The sequence below is a fragment of the Myripristis murdjan genome, chromosome 22, assembly GCF_902150065.1.
Source record: "Myripristis murdjan chromosome 22, fMyrMur1.1, whole genome shotgun sequence".
Lineage (NCBI taxonomy): Eukaryota > Metazoa > Chordata > Actinopteri > Holocentriformes > Holocentridae > Myripristis > Myripristis murdjan.
Genome location: NC_044001.1, coordinates 3,870,874 through 3,897,497, shown reverse-complemented (window position 1 = coordinate 3,897,497; position 26,624 = coordinate 3,870,874). Strand labels below are relative to the sequence as shown.

Here is a 26,624-nt window from a genome sequence, read left to right as displayed (position 1 = left end):
AAATAGAAAATATCTTATCCTACTGCCTGAGTCCATATAAAAAAAAAAATAATAATACATTCACAATATCAATGTAAAATACAACTTTTATCGCCCTCTATTGGTGACCAGAAGGAACTGCAATGACATCTCCCACACCTCCCAAGTCGTTTTTTTTTTTTTTTTCACCACAAAGAGACATAAACTAGCTAATTCTAACAGAGATCCAACCGAAACGTCTAATAAAGAGATAATAAATAATTGGGTTTGTACTGTATAGCCTACGTTATAAAAAGGGACTACTTTATGTTGTAGTAACACGTTACATGCGCTATGAGGTGCGCACTGATCCGTATATAGTTGTTATGTTTTGGAATTTAATGAAGAGTTCATTTGCAAAAACAGATATCTCCATTTGAATTTATTAAACCTTTTCAAACTTTTCTGAATTTTATTAGAATTTACTTTATATTTATTTCTATTTTTTATATGTTTATTTAGCCTGGCATAATGTTTATTATCCTAAATCATGCTTTGTGTGTGTGTGTGTATATATGTGTGTGTGTACTACAAGCAGTATCAGTGAAAAAGGTGTATTCATTTTAAGGATGGCTTTTATCTGTTTTTGCAAATTAACTCTTCAAGTAAAGAGCAGTTAAGTTCCTCTCTCTAGTGTCTTTATTAATAATATAGTTGTGTTAATAGGCCACATACACAACAAATTGGCGACGAGGATTATGGACCTGCATCGTATCAGCTGATAACGCCCGGAGAAAAGGGGAAAAGGAGAAAAGGAGAGAGGAGAGGAAAAGAAGGAGCAGTTTGGAGCAGAAGCAGTTGACGGAGTACACTTTTTGCCTAGCAACGGACTGTAAGTCAAGTGGGATATGCAACAAACTCGCTAAATAGTCCAGTCATTTTATGAAAAAACCTAGGACAAATTGCAAGAGAAAAAAACTCAACTGATTTTGTATCCTCAGTTTGTCCTGAGTGAGGGGACAAAAAGTCCCAAGAAATCCCATTGGTGGAAAGTTTTAAAAATCACCTATTTATGACCACAAATTACCAAAAAACACTGTATTTAGCACACAGGGCAAAGGGTTCAAAATTTTACTTTCAGATATCACTATAAAAATTCACAAGTTGATTACACACACAAAGACATGAAAAAAAGTCAATTATCAGTTCTTTGAATTATTCTGTTTACACATGCATATCACACATTATCTGATTTGATATGCGCTAATAAGGAATATAAGGAATAAATGCCAGAAGAGATATTTAAACAGTGAATTAAAAGGTTACAATATATATAGTAACCTTTGAATTCACTGTTATATAGTAACCTTTTAATTCACTATTTAAATGTCTCTTCTGGCATTTATTCCTTATATTCTTTATTAGCGCATATCAAATCAGATAATGTGTGGTCATAAATAGGTGATTTTCAAAACTTTCCACCAATGGGATTTCTTGGGACTTTTTTTCCCCTCACTCAGGACAAACTGAGGATACAAAATCAGCTGTGTTTGCTTCTCTTGCAATTTGTCCTAGGTTGACCCCAATTTTGGCCTAAAATTACTGGACTAAAAAGGAAAACAAGAAAAACGGGACTGAATTGACGTAACAAAGATGGCCATGATTGGAACAATTACAGCGTTTGATAGTGGCATTGAAGACTGGGCAGCTTATGTTGAAAGAGTGGAGTTATATTGTGTTGCTAACTCTGTTGAAGATGAAAAGAAAGTCAGTGTCTTACTCAGTGTTATGGGAGCACAAACATTTGGGCTGCTGCGGAGCTTGTTAACACCTGAACAACCAGCTGATAAAACGTTCAGGCAAATAGTAGACACTCTCCAACAGCATTTAAACCCCAAACCACGGGTCATAGCCTTTCTAGTTGACCCATGGTGAGACACTCGTCCTTCAGTTATAACTGAGCAGTCAGTTAATAATTTTATTTATAACGTAAAAAACAACAAACCATTGCTTCACCAATGCTGACACTTAACTTGATTTTCTCTGCTTCTTATCATTGTAAAGATGTTTAGCAGCTTCTCAGACAAAGCTTGGCATTATTGGGCCATCGTTAACGTGTGGAGGGCATTTTCTCATTCATTTTCATATTTGCTATCTGAAATGACTAATTTGAAACACAGCAAAAGATTAACTGACGATGCAAATAATTACTAGTTGCAGCCCTGAAATAGAAATAAACTATCATTTTGGAAGGAAACCTTGCAGATGTAACATGAGTTTGTGTCGTAGTGCAGAATCTAATTTGACCAGAACTTCAGATTAACAATAATCCCACTGGTTGTCCATTGAGGTTGAGAGTCTCTGGTGGTCGAGCAGAGCGAGGAGCCCCGGGGCTGCTGCCGGTCCAGTGTGGGTGGAGGGGAGGGGAGGGGAGGGTGTCAGCCGTCTGTTGCTGTCTGTCTGTGGGCTGTGAACCTTGCTCCTGAAGGCTATATTTACATGGCTACAGCAACGCCCCTCCCCCGCTTTCACGCCCCCACACCCCCCTCGTCCTCCGCTGTCACATTCACAGCTGACCTCTGGCAGGAGGCCGGCAGCGAGCTGACAGGACGCTCCCGCTCATGTTGGCTCGCTGTGAAGGTGAATCTCCACCATAACAAACACGAAACCGTCACAAACACAACGGCACACTGTCCCACTGACTGACGCCGTGTTTCTCCACCGCACGGCTCGGCTGGACTCAGCTCGCCTTAACCTTCTGGTTTTCATGTTTCAGATAAAACCCCCCTCACAGTGAACTCCTGCCAGCCTCCTGTGGGTGTGTCAACTAGTTTTCAACCGGTCTCCTTTCAACCAACCTCCAGTTTTATACTCAAAGAATCAACAAGACCAGCTCAAAATATTGTTTACATGGATAGCACTGTGCAAAAGGGCCCTAATCCAAAAATATTCAACAGGATATCTCTGAGATTCTCTGAAAAATATGGACCATTTCTCATGGATATGCTGAGTTTTGTTCATATTTGTCATATCTGGTCAAATATGGACTCAATAAACACTCTTACGGTCTATATTACATTATGATACCAGATATATCTTATTTTTTATCATGTATGTGTTCCAAACATGACCTTATGTCATGTCTGAAAATAGCTAAGCTTGGTATTTCTCTAGAATACAGAGTGCATCTGTGGTGGCATCTATCTGCAGTATCTGGGAGGGGATATTTGGATCATATCTTGGAGTATTTGAGAAACAATTCTTTGGGATTCTTGGGGTTTTTTGTGCAGTGTAGATTATCAACTCTGATGAGTGTCACTTTGGCATTTGGTTGTAGAAACGTCCCTCGCAGGCCGTCCATGAGTGGTGACCACGGTTTGCCAGGCACTTTGTGTGCCGTGGGAAAAAAAAAAAAAAAAAAAAAAAAACACACAGTAGCCGTGGCTCTGCATTACCTCCTGCTGCGTTCACGTCACTTTGGATTTACTGTAAACACGAGATGCTGACTGGGAAAAACTGTTCACATCGGGCTGCTAGTACCCATGTGCCCATTTCATCTGCGCTCCTATACCTCCTATTCAGCATCACATATTTTCTTAAGTGTGTAAACACAAGCAGGAAACATTTTTGGGCTCTTTTTTATATTAATTAATAATATTAAAAAATAAGTAAATAAGCAAATAAATAAAAAATAAAATAAATAATAAAAAAGGAAAAAAGAGAAAAAAATAAGTAAAATAGAATAAATAAATAGATAAATTCACTGTTCCACTTCTTCTGATATGGCATGAATATAGCATACCTACAACTTTTTTTTTGTACATTTCACTCCCATTTAATGGAAAATGACACCTAAAAAAAAAAAGACCCCAATGCAACTAAATGAGGGAATATAGGAAAAAAATCTACCATTTGAATTCTATTGTACTCTATACTGCAGGTAGGAGAACATTTGACACACTGAGATGAAGGAATTAGAGAGTGGAAAACTGTTGAGAAAGCGATGGGACATTTTGATAACACAGATTTTAAACAAATTATGGTCCATTTTAAGGATCAGCAGTTGATAAAAGTCCTTATGAGGTATTTTTTTTGCACAGTGGATCCCGTATAATTTAGAGATAATGCACAAGGATGCTTGAGTGAAATTTTAAAAACAATTAAAAAACAAATACTAAACAGTGGCATACTCGATGACGAATTTCAGATATAATTGTGCCTAAAATGTAGAAAAAAAGTCATTCATATTTTTGTTGCTGTGTCTCTCAGTTGCTTACCTGCAGCTTTTCTTTATAAAATGACCCAAACAGCCACACGAGGTAATAATAATTAAGGTGACCAACCAGAACTTTGCAGTGAAACTTTACCTTTTTCACATGTAAATGTTCGTCGTTTACCTGACGCTCTAAACCAGAGCAGCTGACATCGAGAGCAGCAGTGAAGTTAGCGACAACATTACAAGTCAGAGAGGTCAAAGGTCAGGGCCACAGCTCACCTTTGCCAGCTGGGCGTTGACCCAGTTGGTGAAGGTCCTCTTCTGGATCTGCTCTTGCTCCACTGTTGAAAGAAGAGAGAAGCACTTTATCACACTGAGAACCAGAGCCGTTTACAGTGAGTTCTTAGATTTTCTTAAAGCACTTTAATGTCTTTAGACAGGCCTGTGTCGGATCTGCATTTGTCATGTGAATCGTACAAACGTGCATATCAGCATCGGCCCTAATGGCTGGGAAAGCATCAGATAATCAACACCGGCCTCCAGAGTTAGCAGGACGCTAATGTTCATCTGCATTAAAACCATAAAAAAACATCAACTCATACATCACATGACAACATGATGTAACAACACAACAAGAAATAACACAGCCTAAAATAATACCCAATATTTAATAAAATGCAGATGTTATGAAATCAACAGGTGCTATAAATCAGACACTGATGATAGCGAGTCTGAGTGGTTTCTCAACAGGTTTTAAACTTTTTCTTGAAAACGGAAAACGTGCCGGAGTCTCTGATGTCGGCTTTTTTTGCATTACACCTTGAGAGAAAACACATGTGAAATTAGCCAGGCATCTACAACAATAATTATTTAATCTGTTAAAGCGGGTTATTGTCGTTAAGTTTTTGGTCAAACAGCTGGAATAAAGCAAAGCTCAAACGCGCTGTGGCTCAGATTCGGCTGCAAAAACCTGTATACTACAGGATACTCCCTGGTAAGATCCCAGTGTCAACAAGTGTGACTGCATGAATATAAAGGAGGATGCTGCTGAGAACAGACCGTGCATTACTCAGCAATTTCCCCCCGAATAAGTAAAAGTTTTTACAAAGTAAGCCTCAGAATCAATCACTTTTAAAGGTCACGAAGAATTTTGCTGATTCCCCCGAGGGAAATATGAAGAATGGGTCATTGTGGCGGCAAAGAAGATGATAAATTAGAGAAAGAGATGCAATAAATTATAAAAAAAATAACTGTTTCAAACCATTTTTCCTCTTCCATAAAGGTGACAGGGCAGTTTCATGGTTGTTAAGACATCAGAAAACATCTAAGATATTCAGATTTCAATCTTCCTCATTACAAAAAGTCTGTATTCTCGCATTTAAAAATAATCACAGTGCTTATTTAACTAGACTGACAGCCCCAGTGGTCATTATTCTTGCTCACTGAAGGATTATACAAGACTTTTTGAGACTTTTTACCCGACAAAAGTGATGCACCTTCTGTCTGTCTAACCTGGACAGGCAGATTACAGACTACCCCCCTCCTTAATCTGTGTCCCAGCAGGCCACATGGCTTGAATTCACTCACAGGCTAATCTTAATCTGTTTTACATCCGGACGTCGCGCTGTATCCTCATCATCGATCAGACAAAACAACGATGAGCAACCGGAGACGCTGACAGTTCCTGAGCGGCGTACCGGGAGGAAGCGGCAACCAGAGACCTGTGACACACTTGCCCGTTTGCCAAGACGCAAATTATTTTAAAAGGAGGCCGCGTGCTCGCCGCCACAGCCGCCAGCGATCTGCCAGAAAATCAGCCTGAAAATCAATCTGACAGCAGCTCAGGGCTCAAAGTCACGGGACGGGTACGATCACTTCAGAAAACACTCTTCACGCCGTCGTTCTGCACAGAGAGCATTCAGGTGACACACCGACACACCTCCTGACCAAAGAAACATAAAACTTGTTCATCTCAACAGAATTCAACTGATTTGTTTAACTGAATGTCTTTTGGTTGTCAAAGTGGGGCCTGGGGACCCCCAGTGGTCCTTGAAGGACTTCCAGGGGGCCCTCAACAAAACGCTGGATAGAACTTCACTCTAAGTTGATTGATTAAAAACTTCTGCAGTATAAAAATGTACGAGTAGTTATGTTTTACTCTTATTATTTCTGTTTCTTTTTGTCAGAGTTGAGGTGCAACTACTGACAAATTAATTAATAATGCAATATATCTTTTCATGTCAAGGCTCCAGGGGCAAACCGGGTTCAAACGGGGGCCAACGACTCAATCAAAGTCAACCTGAGGGTCCAGAATTCACAGGTTTGAAAAAGCCCTGAGCAAACATGTCGTAGTATCTCGTCTGCTGATCAAACTTTCACTTTGTTCTGCTGAGCTCGTCAACAAACGTGTTCTGGAGACACAAACTAAAGAGCTAAAAGACAGTTTTATGCGTCACGGTCACATAAATCTGACAGTAAATCGACTTCAGGCGATTCACTTTGACTCATCGCTGAATGGATCCACAGCCACACCTCAGACATCTCACTCTCAGGTGTCTCTCCGTCTAACCTGGTTGACATCCTGTACATTTCACCTTCAGCTGTGCACAGTCAGCTCTCCATTAAGCCCCAATCATGGAGATAAATCAGAATCAGAAATACGTTATTGATCCCCGAGTGAGAAATTGGGTAAATATATTTGCTGAGAAATTTATGATACGACAAGAATTTGCTTTTTTTTCCCCAAAGACATGAGGTTACTCGGAGAAGAGGCTCAAGTAAACAAGCTCACAAGTGGGCGGTGTTCATTTCTGCCCATGCTTCATATTTCTAGGTTAAAAAAAAAAAAAAAAAAAAGTCACAGGTGAGCTCTGCCTTCAGGGCAATGCTCTATTCAAAGCTTCATCGACAAACAACAAAGGTGCGTTCTCTGGACAGGAGCCACCTCACACCTGGCGCGCTCTGTGTTTTCATCCTGCTGTAGCGTGGCCTGCCGTCATGTTGACCTGCTGCCATGTAAAAACACACCGAAGCACCAGAAACACTGAAGATTCAAGATTCAAGATTCAAGATTTATTCGCCACATGCATGAATGTACAGGTACAGCAGCAGTGAAATGTAATTGCAACAACTCCAGCACTGTGCAAGTAAAAAAAAATAAAAATAATAATAATAATAATAATAATAATAATAATAATAATAAAATAAAATAAAATAAAATAAATAAAAATAAAGATAAAATAGAAGAAATATATGACATTCCTGAGAAGGATCTGAGAGGAGAAAGTGCACCGATCAGCGTACATCAACCTTTTTTTTTTCATTTCCTCTTGAGGCCAGTGAAGGTTTCAGGTGAACGTAACTCCAAAACATTAATCCTCTCAAATCATGAAGTAACTCATTCATGCATTAGGCCTAAATAATGCATGAATGAGTGAAATTTTTAACATTTTTGAAACTATTAAATCCACTGTCGATCCGACCAATCACAGGTTGGTTTACTGATATTACTCACCTGTGGCTACCTGAGCCAAATTGAGTTTTAACGAAATCTGAGCTCAAGATTCTCCTTGCAGAATCAACATATTACGAGGCTAATTATGACTCTAATTGTAAGTCTAAGTGTATCTACAATACTGGAGTTTCCAATTTAGTGGAGACACAGGTTTAATGAATGTGATGATGATAATAAACATCATCATGTGGTGTACAGTATTCAAAACAGCTCTTCAAGGTGGGACTGTGAAGGTAAAGAAAAAAAAAAAAACTCACCCATCATGGGATCATAAATGCTGACTCAGCGAGAAACTGTTATGGAATCAGCACTTTGAACCGCGACTCTGGCCCCAGCAGATGCATGCTTTACCTCACTAACCAACATCAACACCGCGCAGATATGAACCCTGCCGGTCAGCCGCTCTCGTCAGGCGAGCGCCGCCCCGCCCCCTCCACGCCCCGCCCCCTCCACGCCTGCCTCCCACGGGCTGCAGGCCTGCCCAAACAGGAGCAGCAGCAGCGCCTGCCTCGGTGCTGCATCCACACTTAATGCAATAAAAGAGGCATGACCTGATTGAAAAGGTGCCAAATGCTGACTTCAGGCGCTGCTGGAAATATCAAAATCATCACTTTGGGGCACATGAATGACCCAAAAAGCAGCAAACAGGACTAAGATGCTAAAATGTCAAAATCTGGTGTTGAGGCAGAGAACATGAATATTGATTAATTTTTCTCTTGCACATACACACTAAGCAGCTATGCATTTTTATCCATATTTACTGGTGTTGAAAATGAAACAGATGCAAATAGTGTTTAGCCGAGAACGCCTTTATGTTCTCCCTAGCACCTTAACAAACCTGGGGGAACAAATATGCAAGAACATCTGGCTAACCCATGAATGAGAACAAAAACGCCTCATGCACACTGTGTCTTAGCTCAGCTGCTGCTAAATAAAGAAACTCAGAGAAATAAAACAACAGGCATCAAAGCAGGAACCTTTTGTTAAATGGTCCTTTTTTAAAAAAATGATAATTACTGGCCAAAGGCGCTTGGATGTGCGGCGCGTCTTATTTATGACTTCAGAACTCCTAAGGTGGAGTTTACGAGGAGCACTTGAAGGCAGCATTATTGTCGATTGACACTCATAAACCTGTTCTGCCTGCGGCCAAAACCAGACGTTCATTATCTCAAACTGGGGCACAGATTCACATGGGCCTGGGAGTCCATGCAAGGATGTTCCCTGACTCCTTTTTTTTTTTTAATAGTTTTCTGCTCTAAAGTTTCAGTTGAATACTTTTTGTATTTTTTAAATGGTATTTGCACGAACACCATCACCAGAATTATGACTATTTTGTCTTTTACTTTGATCAAAATGTCATACAAAGAGCTAAACGTCTCATAAAAAAAGGGGCACAGCTGAAAATGTGCAAGTGCATTTTCATTAAAGTTCACGCACCTCGTGGTTGATTAGAAACTCACAGTCAAAGATATGAAGTATGCAGCACAGTTATGTTTCTTTTTTAACGCTTTCTGTCTGGGGCTTTGGAGATAAATTCATTTATCAAGGAAGCAAAGCGCTCTAATTCAAATTCATCTGCTGTTGCATGTCATTTAATAACTTCCTTAACAAGTGATTTGTTTATTTAATTATTTAGTTGAAGTAATTTCTTTGCCCTTAATTTTCTGCATCCTTGTTTCCCTGTACAGCCGTGCCACACAAACACACAGCCTATCATCATCGCAGTGTAAAACCACAGAGGTGTGTCAGCTGTCAGCGCCCTGTGTGTCCATCAAAATGACAAACATAAACCTCAGGAAAAGTGTGGCTGTCCTACGTCTGTGTGTGTGTGTGTATGTGTGTGTGTGGAGCAAGGTGGACAAAGCGCTCTGCGTGTTTTGTGGTTTGTGACGGCACAGTAATCAGATTTTCATGCCACTGATTTTGAGTATATCCAAGGATTTTCATATACAAAAATAAATATCATAACTCTGATAGCTGTCACATAAAGGTGATTCAAATTGTAGTTAAAAAAAAACATAAAAACTCATCTCTGTGCAACAAAATTACACAATAATGTATTTTTCCCATGTAAAAAAAATCCCTTCATGCCTTAAAATGGCTCAACTCCACATCTTTGCCTTCATTTCGTATGCGCAGATGATCTATGAATATGCAAAATCCCCCCACCTCTACTCAAAGACAAACACCCAGACGCTCATTAGGAGGAAATGCTTTGAACATCACGGGGAGTCTCTGCAGGAAGGCATGGACTGTGTTTGGTCGACTCCCATTGTTACTTTCAGCAAATAATAAATGTTAGAGATATCATGCTGGTAAGATTTGTTCAGTATACTGAGGCTATGATTGGCCGGCTAGCAGTCTGTTATGTCACTGATCTGTAAACGTAAGTCAAATCTGATATCATGCTCTACGACAAGCGGAGCATGTAGAAAACATCAGCGTGGTCGCAGATTTTCTAGCAAAATAAATTAAAAACAAGAAGAAAAAAAATCAGTCTGTTCGAAACGCAATAAAATCCAAGTCCCGCCCACGCTGTTTGATTGACAGGTGACCTCTGGGATGTGCAGGGCAGAAACTCCACGTCAATCAGAGCTTCACAACAAAGTCGGAGAATAAATAAAAACAAGGATCCGAGTATATTTAGGTCCATAAATCAGTTTCTGCAGATATAAAACTGAAGCATGGGAGGTTTCTTCTTCTTCTTTCTAAAGTGTAAAGATCAGTGCTGCAATTCAGTGCATGATGCTGATGATGCTGATAGTTCAGTGTTTTGCTATGGAAGGCCGAATGGACAAAAGACATGCGGCAACATAATTACACTCAGCAGAGGCATTTATGACCTCGTAACATGAGATGAAAAGCGCCGCACCGCCCAGGTCGCCGTCTCTCCAAGCCCTTCAGCCCATAACGCTCCTCATGTCTGCACTGATCAGGTTTTCATTATTTAAAATGCTCCAAAATATGCATCAGGTGTTTCAAAATAAAAGGATTCGAGAGAAACTGTCAAATAATATTAAAAAACATCAAGAAAAAAAAGAAGCTAGAGAATAACTTTTTGTCATATAGGAAGAAATGGATAGGAAATGATATCCGATATTCAATAAGAGGGCAGATAACAGCCTGAATTGTTCATAAACCGAATAAATAATAATGATAAAATAATAATAATAAAAAAAAAAGTTTACAGGCAGAGAGGGCAGTTATGATTTAAGAGGGAAATAGGAAGATGGGAAATGGAAGAGCCTTGATGTGGCAATATGTGCAATAACATAAAAAAAATAAAATAAAACGCAACTACAAGCAATTATTAATGAACAAATATAAAATACAGGAGCACGAAAAGTAAAAAAAAAAAAAAAGTATTAGTAGTAAGCATTTTTTGCCTTTATTTTTGTTATATACAATTTATTTGCTGAGAGTTTTTGTTTTGTTTTTTACTTTTTATTTTTATTTATTTTTTTAAAGATAGAGTGATTTGATATTGTAAGGACTGAATCAGCTTTTTCCTTCTTTCTGCCCCGTCTCGAACGCATCACGTATGTTTTCCACATGTCGACTGTTGGATGTTTTGTTTAGTGAGAGGTTTTCTTTTTGTATCCTGCATTTGGTGATCGATTTGTTGGATTGGCTTGAGAAGAAAAAGAAAGAAAGAAAGACAAAATGAAAGAAATAAAGATAGACAGAAACTGGTCTGACCCTGGCCTGAGGAAGAGAAGTCACGGGTAAAAGCTCCAGTGTAATTCTTATTTTTATGTGTTAAGAGGTAATAAACGGCGGTGTGGACAAATGTTTTGCAAGACAAATTCAACAGCACAAACTACCTTTAGGGACATTATGTCGTCACGGCCACTTCAAGGACACGCAGTAAAACAAGGAATTTCCCTGCTCGTGTTTAACGTGCCGGCTTGTCACCGCGGTACCCGAGGCTCGCATCACATCATCCGTACCATCTGCTAATCTGCACAGCCCGGGAGAATTTACAAGCCTCGAATGAAGAGATCCAGAAAACACTGTTTCTAAATATGGTGGAGGAAGCAGCCACGAGCCTAAAATAGTTCAATGGAGTGCCTCGCAGTAATGGGCCCGAAAAAAAAAAAACCCAAGATAAAGAGAAGGTTGGAGAGAGAGTGAGACAGGGAGAGAGCGAGTGAGGCTGACATTGCGATGGAAGACAGAGAAGAAGAAGAGAGCGAAAAAAGTGAGCTTTCAAAAACCCAAAACAAGACGGAGGATGGTAAAATTAAAACGTTAGAAAATCTTGTTTTAAAATCTTGTTTTTTTAATCGAACTGGGTAAAAAATCTTCCAGCGGGATGAGATAATCCAAGTCAGAATGAGGCACAGTATTCACAAATATTCATTATCAATACTCATTAGCATTGCAAAGTGGGATTATTTCATCCCACTGGCAGATTTTTGTACTTTGTTTGAAGAAAAACAAGAATTGAGTGCGGGTTAACATGATTTTTTGCAGTGTGGGAGTCAGGTGCATGGAAGTCAGAGAGAGAGAGAGAGAGAGAGTGACAAAGTGAGAGAGAGGAGATAAACGACAAGCAGGGAGCGACAGAAAACCAGAATGAGGCCTTTGTCCCAGTCAGTGCCGCTGCCAGCTCCCACTCAACAAAGAGCCAAGGCTTTGTGATGCTGGAGGACTGACCGCCGCCGGGACGAGGCCCGTCCACGCCGCCGGGACGAGGCCCGTCCAGGCCGCTGTGACCTTGACGAGGTCGGGCTCAGACAGGGACTCACGCTCGCTTTGCCAGGAGAGCTGAAAAACGATCCGGCTCCAGATCAGATGGCAAAACTTTCCTGGAAATGTCACGGACCCCGAGAAAACAGACGCCCGGGGCAGAGCTGGTCATGCCATTCATCACTGCAGCGCTGCACACCAAACAGAAAAACCTCACAGGAAACAGCTCAAAGTTTTCATTTTGGCCTTTTAGCGCTCAGTATCTCCAAAATGTGAAACCCACTCACACTGCAGCCACAGTGTCAAGACTAAAGTCAACAAATATCACTTAGCAGGTGCAATAAATCATCTGAATATAAATCATTTAGTGGATCAGCTTGGACGCCTGTCTGGGTGTTTAATAAAGTGACACTGACTGCTATAACACAACTGTCTTATTATTATAATGAAATACTGAGAAATAATGAGGCTGAGCACACCCACCTTTTGTAAAAGTCTGTGCCTTTACCTACTTATTTTAATTACTTAATATTTTATTCTATTTTATTTTATTTTATTTTATTATGGTGAAAGGTCCTATTTCAGTGAATGCATTGTTCAGTAAAATAATGGAAAATCTTAAATAAAAAGTTCCAAATATAACATTAATTAGTTAATTAATTACACGGTCAAAAACAACAACAACAACAACAACAACAACAAAAAAACTAAAATCACTATCTGGAATGCATCCATCAATATTTCTAAAATATTTCTAAATATTTCATCAATATTTACAAAAAAATATAAAATTCAGCCTGTTAAATAGTTCTAATTTTGCCAAAAAAAAGAAAAGAAATCAATTTACCTGCTGTTCATAGAATTTGCAGACCTTTTTTTTTTTTTTTTTTTTTCTATTAATTAATTTTGAAATAGCTCTGATGTGTGCTAAAACCATACAATAATGTGACTCAGCCGCTTGAAAACATCCTAAAGGAACAGTTCACCCAAAATATTTTTTTACCCTCAGTCCAATCTCTCCATCCAGACAGATTTTGTGTGATTTGGTGAGGATTTCACTTTGTCGCCCTTCAGTGAGGAGAAATCTTTTTTTTTTTTTTTTTTTTTTTTTTGGTATTTTGGGTGAACTGTTCCCTTAAATTGTGCATTAAATTGTGCACAACTGAGAGTGAGAGTGACAGTGAAAACACCATCAGAGCTGGTGGAAGCCTCAGATGGCAACTCCAGCTCGCTCGCTCCTGCTGGTCGAACGCTCGCCACGCGACTCTCAGCGTCGGCGAGGACTCTTCCACTGTCAGCAGATCAAACGAAGCGTGAGCTCAGAGAGTGGCGGTCATGAAGCTCGAGCCCAAACAGGCCGGAGCCGCCGGGGGAGCGGGCTGTTCCCTGACGCTGGACAGTGACCCTGTTGTCACGGGAACCGAGATAAAACACCGAAATCAAGACAGGGGGATTTTTAAAAAACTTTTGCATGCCCTCCAGCTGCTCTCACATTGAGCGGCGAGCAGGAACAACGAGCCCTCAGTGCCGTCGCGCTTAAATCTTCACCCAAATCATCTCCTCAGTTTCTTCCCTGCAAAAGAATCTGCTGATTTCGTTTGCACGGAGCTTCTTACAGGGAAAACAACAACTCAAACATCACTGTAAACTAAAAGCTTCATCTACGCTAAAACTAACTTGTCTGCCTCCAACACTGACTGAACCTAAATAAAAGGCAAAATGAGATTGTTTTGTTGTTTTTTGTGTGAGAATAAAGAAATAAAAAGTTCTTTTATAGCAGAGAATTTTAGTTTTGACTAAAAATGTGTGTTTAAATGAAATAAGAATGGATGAATGACTGAATGAAATAATCTAAAACCATAAAATCGACACTGAAAATTGGCTAAAAGTAAACACAAAGTGAGATTAAAATAGAAAAAAATGTCTGCAGCAGCAGCACAGTAACACAGGCCGACAACTTTTAGTTTTTTCTGAACAACAACAACAAAAAGACGGCGATCTGACGGTTGCTGCTGAAATAAAAACCATACCATTTTGTCAGATAATTTCTCTTTCTAACTACGATCACACAAATTATGCAACTTAATAATGAATACCGCCATATTTGTGGGCCATATTGGCTGCAGTTTTCAAAAAAGTGGTAAGTGAATGTGTCTTACATGTCATCACATTAAAAATAAATAATATCTTTCTGCATTCTGCATTTCTTTCTCCCTTTCTTCCCTCTCATTTTGCAAATCGGAGAACAATGACCCATGCATGCTTATATTGTCGTTTTGCAACACGATTTAGTTTCTTTCTTTCAGGAACATGCAAACTGCGCTCATGGTTTTGTTAACACGGCAGCAGGAGGTGCGGACTGACCCTGCAGGAGGATGTGGACGTTGTCGATGTCCAGCGGGATGGAGCCTCCTCTCTCCATCACGCCGTCTCCGGAGTAGAAGTCCGACGCCATGCTGTCTCACCCGAGGACGCCCTGCAGCATGGCAGCGCTCTGCACAGCGGGGAGGGGGGAAACACAGCCGGGGTCGGTGCTGAGCAGAGGGCCGTGAAGGTTAACTCTCAGCAGGGGTTCGGTTCCCACCTGGAGATACAAGAAACCCCCCAAAACAACATGTTAGTAAAGAGGAAACGACCATAAAACCATACACACACCACGACCATGATAGTGCACCTCTGCAGTCGAGTGTGTTTACCTGACCTGAGCCTGTCGGGGCGGATCCGGATCAATATTAAGAAATTATGTTCAGGTTTGGGTCGGGCTCAGCCACATCACGGTGCTGAAGTTTACGTGATGACACTAAAGGCAACACGTAGGCGATTTCAGGCGGTAAATATAACCAAAAACATGCATTCCAATCTGCAGGGGCTTGATTGGGTTATTGATCCATACCAATGGACTGGTGATTACTGGGACGGGGGCTGAGATTTACGGCTCTAAAAACCCACTTTTGAAATAAAAACTCCCCACTATCAGGGGTTTCGAGAGATTTCCCGATCCTCCACGTCCTCAGTGATGGAGGACGGTGCTGCACACATCTCATGGCAGTTTATCTACCAGAGAAATAAAGCTCTCAGCTCTCAGCTCAAAGTAGAAGCTTCTCCAGACAGCGCCCACCCATGCATCAGGTCAGGTCAGGTATGAATGTGTTCACCAAATTTTACGGCAAATGGAAACAATAAATTTCAAAATATGTTAGAATAAAAAATGAGCATGCTACTTTTTTATTAGGTTTTTTTTTTTTTTTTTTGCTAATTTTGGTTAATTTTCTTTCAATTTATTTTTAATATGTATGCTAATAATAATAATTAAAATGTCTACATTTTTCCAAATTTTCTGGTCATTTTCAGGTAATTTTCTTGTACATTTTATTTATTTATTTATTTATTTATTTATTTATTGGTCGCTGATTTTCTGCTCTTTCTTTTAGTAATTTTCCAAAAATATTCTTCTGTAATTTTTTGGCAATTTCATGATAATTTTACTCCATTTTTTATTTTTTATTTTTTAATGTTTTAGCTAATTTTGAACACTGAACCACTGTCCATCTTAAAAAGCCGCAGCCTTGGTAACCACTTATGTTTGTTTGTTCCTGAGCGTCTCACTTTGATTTTACAGCAAAGTTTTATGAGAAAAACTGATTTATTGGAAGCGCCAGATGTGGGAGTTTCTCCAAGTCTCATTGTGCAATCTCAACTCTTGATCACCGACTAACCGATTACTTCCTGTCCACCAAATGTGAGCCAACTTTTTGGTAACGTTTGAGATATTTTACTGCCCAAAGAGCAAACACACAACCTCCAACTTTCTGAACACCAGAAATCACAGCGTACATGAGCGTGCACTGCAGAGAAAAAGCGAGGAAAGCTGCATAAAGTCAGGAAAAAGTTTGGATCGATCACACGTTTCTCAGCTGAAAAAGGACATAAACAGAATAAAACACCTTCCAGTGTGAGTGTAGGGGGGGAGTGTATGATCACACTCTGCTCCGTCAGTTTACATTGTGTCCCGGTTGAAGGGCGCCGGGTGCTCTGTTGTGTCTTGTCCCGTCTCGCCGCGGGGTATGAATTAGTGATCTGAGAAAAATGCGTGACATTTAAACACCTCTCCTCACACGCCTGCCTAAACAATCACGCCGTGAAGAGGAAGGAGCCTTTTGATTTGACGGGCCCGTCTTTCTCTCTCCGCCGATCACAAACGTGACTGACAGCTCGGGGGAATAAACAGGTGAGTGACGCCAAAATCAAACACCGGTAAGACAGCCCGACCCGGGTCAGGCAGCAATTATCAGCGTTTGCTTTAACCGGCTTGGTGAGTCGAGGCGGCTGGGATTCAATTCAAAAGCACTTCTCTGATGCTGTCATGTCAGCTGTCAGTCACAAAAAAAAACATAATCTTTTTTTCCCACAGCTGCTTTTCACACTTTTTGTATTGGCTCTTGGTAAATGTCATGTTTTCTTGTTTTGTGATGTGGTACAAAGCGAGCGAAACCATGGTTCGAATCCCATGTCGAGTCCTGTTTGTTTATGAGTAAACATTAGCTAACATTTCATAACCTTAACCATGATGTTTTACTATCCTTAACCATGACAACGGAAGTTTCCTAACCTTAACCAAGTAGTTTTGGCAGCAAACGAACCTAACAAATCAAACAAAAGTTGCCAATGTAGCTAACAAGCTGACGTTACCTAGCTTAACAGCCGCTTCTCTAACCTTAACTAAGTTGTTTTGGCAGATAACCAACAAATCAAAGAAAAGTTGCTAAAGTAGCTAAGGAACTAATAGTCCAGTCATTTTATGAAAAAACCTAGGACAAATTGCAAGAGAAGCAAACTCAACTGATTTTGTATCCTCAGTTTGTCCTGAGTGAGGGAAAAAAAGTCCCAAGAAATCCCATTGGTGGAAAGTTTTGAAAATCACCTATTTATGACCACATTACCAAATGATAGAAGAGATATTAAAACAGTGAATTAAAAGGTTACTATATATATAGCAACCTTTTAATTCACTGTTTTAATATCTGTTCTGGCATTTATTCCTTATATTCCTTATTAATGTATATCAAATCAGATAATGTATGATATGCATGTGTAAACAGAATAATTCAAAGAACTTGTAATTGACTTTTTTTCTTGTCTTTGTGTGTGTAATCAACTTGTGAATTTTTATAGTGATATCTGAAAGTAAAATGTTGAACCCCTTTCCCCTGTGTGTTAAAAACAGTGTTTTTTGGTATTATGTGGTCATAAATAGGTGATTTTCAAAACTTTCCACCAATGGGATTCCTTGGGACTTTTTTTTCCCTCACTCAGGACAAACTGAGGATACAGAATCAGTTGAGTTTGCTTCTCTTGCAATTTGTCCTAGGTTGACCCCAATTTTGGCCTAAAATTACTGGACTATAATATTAGCTAGCACAACAGCCTCTTCTCTAACATTAACGAAGTATTTTTGGCAGCAAATGAACCTTACAAATCAAGCAAAAGTTGATAATATATCTAACAAACCAACATTAACGAACATAACAGCCTGTTCACTAACCTTAATCAGGTAATTCTGGCAGCAAATTAACCTATCAAATCAAACGCCTCTTCTTTAACCTTAACCAAGTAGCTTAGGCAGCTAACCAAGCTAACAAATCAAAGAAAAGTTGCCAATGTAGCTCACAAGCTAACGTTACAGCCTGTTCTCTAACCTTAACCAAGTAGTTTTGGTTGCTAACGAAGCTGACAAATCAAACAAAAGTGGCTAATGTAGCTTACGAGCTAATGTTACCTAGCATTCGAACATGCCTAAACGTTAACGGTCACGTTACGTCGACGTCGGCTGCACCACATTGGTTATAAGTCTAAATGCTGATTTGCAATTTATTTTTCGTTCAGGTGTCTGGGCTGAAAAAAATGCTGATGTATACTAGCTGAAAATATATTATTATGGATATGAGATTTTAAGGTTCATGCCAATAACAATATTTTTATCTGGAATCTGCCAAAAGTTTAAATTTCTTAAAATTGGACCATCTGCATACCAAAAAAAAAAAAAAAAATTAAATAGTAACTATTTCCCATGAATTTCATTACTAGTGACTGTATATTAGAGTTAGCAGCAGCACAGCGATGTACCGTGATGTAGCACTGGTTAGAATGGAGAAGTAATAAGTAAGTAAGTAAGTAAGTAAGTAAATAAGTAGGTAAAAAATAAGTAAATAAGTAGGTAAGTAAGCAAGTAAATAAGTAAGTAAATGAGTAAATAAGTAAGTAAAAAATAAATAAGTAAGTAAATAAGTAAGTAAGTAAGTAAATTAATAAGTAAGTAAGTAAATAAAATTATTGAGAATACAAAATAGATGGAAGAAACAGGATACAAAAACTGTGCAAAGGAAATAAATTTTTTTTGCAGGTTTTGCAGACTGTTTTTAAAGTGGAGCCTCTATCATATCAGAGGTGGCTGACTAATTGATATCTGATTATATATAAAAAGCAAATACCAGCCTGATATATCTCTGTGACAGTGCAGTTTGCTGCGTTTGGTATCTGCAGGACTAATAAAACACAGAAGCAGCAGCTACAGTCGCCGTATCGTCTTGTGCAGCAAACTTTGCCCGCGTGGCGAACAAAACCATGAATTTGTGTTTCCGAACAGCGCTTGCTGCAGGTGTGGCCTTCGCTGCTATGCAACCTTCACACAGAGCGGGCAGCGGCAAATAAACACGTGTGCCATTTCTAAAAACACGACTAAACGACCGTCCCGCTGCCCTCCAGGGTTAAAATGGCCAGGCAGCCACACCGTCACGTGAAGCCGGGGCGGGAGGCGTGAGGGCGTGCGTGCGTGCTGTGTCGCCATTTAAACCACTATAGCACGGCATCCCAGCTATCCTCAGGCTTCATGTCAGCTGCTGCAAGAGTGACAGGAAGGGGAGGGGTGGTGGAGAGAGACGGGACGGGGCGAAGGAGGGTGAGACAGATTCAAGAGAGAAAGTCCTAGAGAGAGGCAGAGACGACGAGAGAGTAAAAGACGAAAAAAAGAGAAAGAACAAAGGAAATCAAGGGACAGCGAGCGAGAGGGAAGGCCGGGTGAGATGAAAGAGAGCGAGAGAGGAAAAGAGTGTGACTGAGTGTCGCTGCAGTCACAGCGGCCAGCTCTAATTGTGGCCACAGAGGGCATTAAGCCTCCAACTCATGACACAGCGCTGTGGAAAAAACACAGGGGGGAGTGGAGGCACGTTTAACCCTGATTTAACCAGGCAAGGTGCACCAACAGCCAGCGACAGCAGAGCCGGGCCAAAGTGGATCGACAGCAGAGTAAATCAAGTCCTACCCGCTGCCAAAACCATAACAGGCAGTAAAGAGTGGGCATGCTTTTCCAAATATAATGCTCAGGAGGGCTGTTCTGCAGCCAGCCTGCTGTTAATAGTCTTTTTTATTTCATCCTTAGTTGTGACACACCTTGTACTGTCGGTTTAGATATGAACACTACAAACTAATCACTGATACATTTAGGAGATGTCGCTTTACACGTCCTTGTGATGATTTAATTATAGGGACAGTATGAAGAGCTGCACAGCCCGACTGTAAACTGTTCCAACTGTAAAAAAACAAAACAAAACAAAACAAAAAAAAACACCTTTCTTTGTGCATGATGCTTTAGCAACTTGTAAATTATTTGTGCTTTAATTTTTGTCATGTCCAGTGAGATTTAAACAGTCAAGATGTCAAGTGTTCTCGGCGGTTTAGAACCAGAATCAAGCAGATTCCATTTCTATGGTTTTGACCCCAAAACGTTTATTTTCAAACGTGTTTGGAGCAGAGCTTTCAAAAGGAAGCACACACAACCTGTCCAGCGTATACAGCTGTGGTCTGACACTCTGCCAAGGTCAAGAGACAGAAACCTGAATTGAAAATGGAGCAAAAAAAAAGGAGAAGTGAAGAACGAGAGGAAAGCTCAATTTGTCGCTGAGCCGGAGGGAAGCCGGACGGCAAGGCAGCCGAACCCCGAGCGAGGCGACGACGGGGGGGGGGGGGATCGGCAGAGAGCGAGCAGCACCGGAGGAGAGCCGGCGGTCTGATCGTCAGGATCCACCAGTCGTCCTGGTTCCACATCCTCATCGTGGCGACCAGCATCCTCGACGCCGTGGTTCACGACTTGCATTCCTACGAGTTTCTGCGTGAACATCTGCACCAACTCTTTGTGTTTGAGAGCGCGTTGGTCTCTGGGATATACACTTTGGAGTTCCTGATCAAAGTGTGGGCTGAAGGCTCTCAGTGTCTGAAGAGGAAGTCCACTGTGTTTGACGCTCTGGTCCCGTGTGCCCTCTACCTGTCCGTGTTCGGCCCAGAAGACGCGGCTCCTCTGACCGTGGAGCTGCGAGCCGTGAGCCTCCTCAAGATCCTGTCCTTCATCCCGGCGCTCTGGGACATGGTTGAGTGTCCCTTCTGCGTCTCAAAGACAGAACTTTATGCCTTCTGCCTGCTGCTGCTTTGGACGGCTGGACCGACATCCAGAACTTGCTTGACAACGTGGGAATGAAATCAAGCTGAATCGACAACGACACCCAAAATATTCTGCAGTGAGACTGAACGACACACATGATCACACACTGGTCAATAAAAATGCTCTGATTATTGATTTCCTTGTTGACAGACAACTTTTTCATTGGGAAAATGGTCCTAAAAAAAAAAAAATGATAATAATAATAGTTTGTGTTTCCCTAAAGTTCTGGGGAAATGAGAGATATCCCAAAGAAATGATGCTTGTTTTTACTTGAAGCTATAGAAAAAAATCAAGGAATGAAGAAATGAGTGAAGGTTGAGCCGTGTTTAGAAACCTGAAAAGTTAACCCTTATTGAATGGATCTTTGTGGATAATAGAAAAATTAAATAAATAACTAATAAATAAATATAAGGTATATACATGTGTGTCCATGTGTATGGACTCTGACTTTCTGTAGCCTACCTAGCCTACAATTCAAAATATCAAAATGCCGAATGTGTGTTCTCCTTTGATCATGTTTTAGTTGTCAGTCTGCTACATTGTTTTTTCTTTTTTTTTTTTTTTTTTTGACAAGAGCAAGAACAATGTGGTTTCTAACTTTGGTTATGTTCTGTGTTTATAAAAAACTTGTTTTGTAAATAGTTTGTTTACTATTGTGATCAAAAATATTGATCTGAAGGTCAATTCTGAGGCTGTTCTGTTTACAAATAGTTATTAGTAGATTTTCTAATAAACAATAAAAATAGCAACTTCTGATCAACCTGTATCAATTTCAGGCTTAAAATAACACACCGGTTAAGCCCCACCCATTTCCAGTCAAACTCCACCCATTTTGGGTTTAGGCCCCGCCTGCTCCGAGTACGGATACGGATAATGTAGATGGTTGAACAGATAAAGATACAGATACAGATACAGATAGTGGTGTACTCAGATCCTCACGTCAACTTAATTCAGAATGCATGCTGCCTGCTGGGGATGCATCAATAACACTTTTAAGTACGATTACGAAAATTAAAAGTATTGACCAACACTGAGTCCCGTTCTGATCCATTCCAGTCACTGGACAGTGAAGCTTGGACCAGGCATTAAGTGTCAGTGCACAAAATAATTGAAATAAAGCACAGGTTTTGGTGAAAATCAAGATATTTTGCTTTTATTTCTCAGATGATACTCTAAATCTTGGGTAAAATCTCAAATACCAACACTCTGCTTTAGCCCTGTTATTATCCTTCCTGCTCTTTAAAAACAAAGACAAGAGCGGCAACACAAGGGAACTTTCCATATTTATTTACTAATGATGTATGCCATCTATACAAGTAAGTCTCCTCCATGTCAGTGTGATAGTTTGCTGCTGCCTGCATCGAGCTGAGGCACACGGCAAGACAAAGCAGAGCCGCTACAGGAGTCCGTTTAATGGACTCCTTTGCCCAGTTTACAACCGCTCGCTCGCTTTTCACGCCACCATCCTTTGACTTGCATCGCTGTGCTTTGCTGCTGCTGCTGCTGCTGCTGCTGTGAGGACTTTTCTTTTTTAACTTGTGCAAGATGCCAAAGGCGAATATTCACATGTGTGGACAGTGAGGTGGCGCTCCACGATGCCGACGGAGATTTGTGCCTTCAGCCGTCTGCTCTTACCAAATGCAGCTTTTCTTGATGTTTCCTTGTGTGTCTACAGTGTGATGCAGGGATCTGTTATGCATTTGTATTTAACACTGAGGAGGACTGAATAGAGATTAATGTAACTGAATGGGAGTGAAGGGAACTGATTGAAACTCCTCAAACAAAACCAGAACAGGAAGTGAATTTGTTTGACTGGATTTAGTGAAAATAAAAATAAAAAGTGAGGTGAGTCAAATCAAAACTGGGACTCGAACAACCTCCTCCTCTCTTGTCCACCATCATCATCATCATCGTCATCATCTGTGGCGTGACTCAGCAACAACAGACTCTCGCTCTCATCTCGGTAATTAATTCTCAGCGAATAGCCTTTGTCCTGTGATTAGCAGCTTTGTTTGCCAGCGTAAATAAATCAACAGTGTCAGGTGCTGCTGAACCTGTCGGGCGAATCGCTCGCAGACACGCCCCGGCAGATATGATAATAGAGCTCGGGGAGAGGCGAGCTCTTGTTTCGTTTTAATAGAGACGCTCCACAGTGAGAGGTCAGGGCAATTCGGGACAAATATCTGGCAGGTCCAGTGTCGGTGTGGCATTTACAATACAAGATCTCCGGGCCAAATCAATGGATTAGCGCCTGTTGAAACCCGGCTTAGAGGTTGGCAGAGTGGATTTTTTTGGTTTGGCAAACTTTTTCTGAGAAAGAGCTCCACCCACACTGCTTGATTGATAGGTGTTCACCGGGAAGTGCAGTGCAAAAAAAAAAAAAAAAAAAAAAAAAAAAACACAACAAAGACCATTTTCCAAAGATACAGACAATCTCAAAAGTAATAAGTGATAAGCTATAACCAGATTAGTGCAGACGGCCTTACTGCGGCTGTTGTGATGAGTGCTAAACCTGTTTTTAACACAATACAGTAACTTTACAGCTTTATTAATCACAGAACGACTACTTGGCTTGTTGGCCATTAACAAGACAGATGTGCATCCCATTTTAGACTTAATGCACATAATACACACACTTTTTTACAAAGTTGTGAGGCACATATTTTTATATTTCTTATTTCTTCTCTATTTCTTGAAATTTAATTCTTCTCTTGAGAATTAAGCAACTACAACTGACCTAGTTTCCCCTCAGGAGCCAATAAAGTATCTCTGATTCTGATTCTAATATACAAATTAACTGCAAAAAGTGTAAGAAATGAGATTGTTTTAGATTAGATGATTGCCGTATGTTAGATGTTACATTAAATTGTCTAACAGGAATATTCATAAATAAGGCCAATCAGTCAGACCTGATTTTTGGACCAGACCACAAGCACGACACAGTGCCTTATACTGGCACATCATCAAGTCATTTAGTCTTAAAATGTTATTTTTCTTCAAACAAGGTAAAAAAAAACAACAACAACAACAACCTGCCAGTGGGATGAGATAATCCCACTTGTTTCCAACGCTAATCAGCTTGTTTCTAGGATTTTCTTGTATCAAGTGTCATTTTAGTGGAGCTAATCTGCTTTATTCTTGCCTTGTTTTAACATTTTTATTCATGCTCCGAGACAAAATCCTGAAACAAGCGCAACTGCATTGGAAACAACTGGTATTTATTTATTTATTTATTTTTTACCTTGTTAGAGATTTTTTTGTGCTGTGTGAGACGGAAAGCACTTGCTAACCTACTGGAGACTCTTACTCATCCACATTCATTCCCAATCCGCCCAGATTTTCCTGGATGGTCCACGGATTCAGTCAATAGTCTTCTTTACTAGCTTTTGAGCTGCCACCACCTCAGCTATCCAGCCTCCAAATCAGCCATTCATCAGACAAGAACAGACTTTACTGCCTGTTTCCCCTCATTACAGCCTGTTAGCAGTGAATACATGGGTCTCCAGCCGACCTCCAGTGAGCATCAAAAGGAAAATCACCAGTTATAAACCCTACCATCATCTACTTAAACCACCCACTTTATTTATACCTGCTAAAAAAAAAAAAAAAAAAAAAAAAAACAGCTGGGTGGATTTATTCCGCAAATAAAAAAAGAGGGTAAACTGAGTTTTGCGTGGGTTACACCTCCACTTGACCCCTGACAAGCCTAAATACTCATAATCACACAGCACCGAGAATTAAATGTGCAGCAACTCAGAACAAATCAACTGCTGGTAGATGCATTAAACTAATTTGCAAAAAAAGTCTTTCTAAATGGGTTTAAAATGTAAGAAAATGTAATCAAAATAATTTCCAGAAAAAAACACCAACATAACATTTAGCAATTATGACCCATCAAGGGGGGAAACATGCTTTTGCCCGATGATGTCACAACATTTAATAATAAAATAGCCTCCTATTTTTATCCCATTACACTGACAGTTAAGAAGACTACAGGCCTCAACGTAGTAGCTATATATTATACAAGAATTCAATTATCTTTTCAGCCAATTTAGACATTTTGTTCCATTTTACACCCGTTTGAACATTATCTGTCAGTTACTACTATTTATTATCAGCTGCTATTAAGTGCGCAGCCTTTGACTGAGGAATGTGACATGGCCTACTGTTGGCTGCCAGGGGCCCAAAATAACCGCAGTGAACATGTGTGTGTCAGGCTGCTCTCAGATCAGTTCAGCGGAGCCCTAATTAGTCCTTGAGGGGGACCAGAGGACTGGAGCGCTGTAATGAGGAGCCCGGCTCAAAAGAAACGCTCGGAGAAAACACGACGGAGGGAAGTTACCGCATGAAACGCGGGATCAATTATTCCTGCTAAATCTGTGGTTTTGTAAAGCTCAGTGCGCCAACGCAGCAGCGACACGCACACTTCAAGCACTTTGACATTTCCGCTCCATGAAAATACCCGAACGCGTAAAGTTGCAGAGACTTACGCGCGGTAGAAGTTCACCAGGCGGGTTGTGGGTGAAGACGCAGGGTGTGAGTGAGGACGCAGCTCCGGGCGGTGGTGATCTCCAGGCTGGTTGTGGTGCACAGTGCTCTGGTGGGTGGTGGTTGTAGCAGCAGATACACAGCCGTGCCGTGTGCGCACCCCGAGGTAACGGGCCGGTCTGACACCGGAGAAGCCAGAGCCATCCCGAGGCCAGGAAACTTCCCTGCCACGCTAAATATAGAAACCAGTCAGGGCGCAAGACGGGCCGCCGCCCCCCGGGTTGGCCGCGGCCGTCACCTGGGTTAAAGGTCCAGCCGCAGCGGGGCGGAGGGGGGCTGGGCTCCAGGAAAACAGACGCGCAAAAGATGGCAAAGCAGAACCGGGGACGCACCAGAATCCAAATCCACAGTCGGCATGAAACCAGTAAAGCCTTTCTGAGGAGTTAATTACCTTTCTTAATATTCTCCTAAAAGTTCAGCTTTGACTGACACATATAGCCTAATATCTTCACAATTTAGGTTTTCTTGTGAAGCTTTACACTGTTTTGGCTGTCTGCTACATTCAAACTTTGACTTTAAAGGGGCATAAAACAAGCCAACATATTAATAAAAATTCATGTACAGCTCCACCAGAAGAATAGAGAATGACAGTCACGGTGCACAAATAATGTAAAACCATCCCTAAACTTAATAACGCAGCATAAAGACCACGTGATAAACAATAAACAAATAAACAAAAAGCATGCTGGGAAACTCCACTGACTGGATTTGCAGAGTGGGTTTTCTAACACATATGGTTTTAATAAGCTGGTATTTCAGTCATTTTATATATTTTTTGTTGTTAAAATCCAACATTAGAAAAAAAAAACAACGTATGGCTTGAGCCACGCCCGCTTTTTCCAAGTCCAAATCCAAATTATTTCACCCCCCACACTCACCTCTAATAGAAACCTGAATGCATCATTTCGCTTTGCTTTTTTTTTCTACAAAATGGACAAAATACAAATTTACATGGGAAGAACATGACCCGGTCATAGCATGAGAGGAGTTACTGATCAATGTGAAACAGACCTACAGCTACATATTACCTGATCTGAAGGTCAAACTCTGATGTTAAACAAGACTAATTTTACAGTATTAAATGTTGATATTTCAGTTACAGTTATCAGGAGTTGGCAGGAGATGGCTGGAATTAACAACTAGTAAAACTACATGAAATCACCTTATTGGTTATATAATATTGGAATAGTGTTGGCCACAGTTAA

General features: G+C 40.5%; 2 protein-coding genes across 2 annotated transcripts in view; one reads left to right on the top strand and one right to left on the bottom strand.

Annotated features, from left to right (window-relative positions):
• Positions 1 to 8,017, bottom strand: part of syne2b (spectrin repeat containing, nuclear envelope 2b) — a 175,809-nt gene extending 167,792 nt beyond the window's left edge. The window contains exons 1-2 of the mRNA XM_030044847.1: positions 7,946 to 8,017; positions 4,454 to 4,515 (exon numbers count right to left, since the gene is read on the bottom strand). Coding sequence (XP_029900707.1) covers positions 4,454 to 4,515; positions 7,946 to 7,949 — 66 coding nt within the window. The 5' untranslated portion in view covers positions 7,950 to 8,017. The remainder of the gene's footprint in view (positions 1 to 4,453; positions 4,516 to 7,945) is intronic.
• An 8,488-nt stretch (positions 8,018 to 16,505) lies between these two features.
• Positions 16,506 to 26,624, top strand: part of gphb5 (glycoprotein hormone subunit beta 5) — a 31,358-nt gene continuing 21,239 nt past the window's right edge. The window contains exon 1 of the mRNA XM_030044725.1: positions 16,506 to 16,608. The gene's annotated coding sequence lies outside the window, so the exon portion shown is untranslated. The remainder of the gene's footprint in view (positions 16,609 to 26,624) is intronic.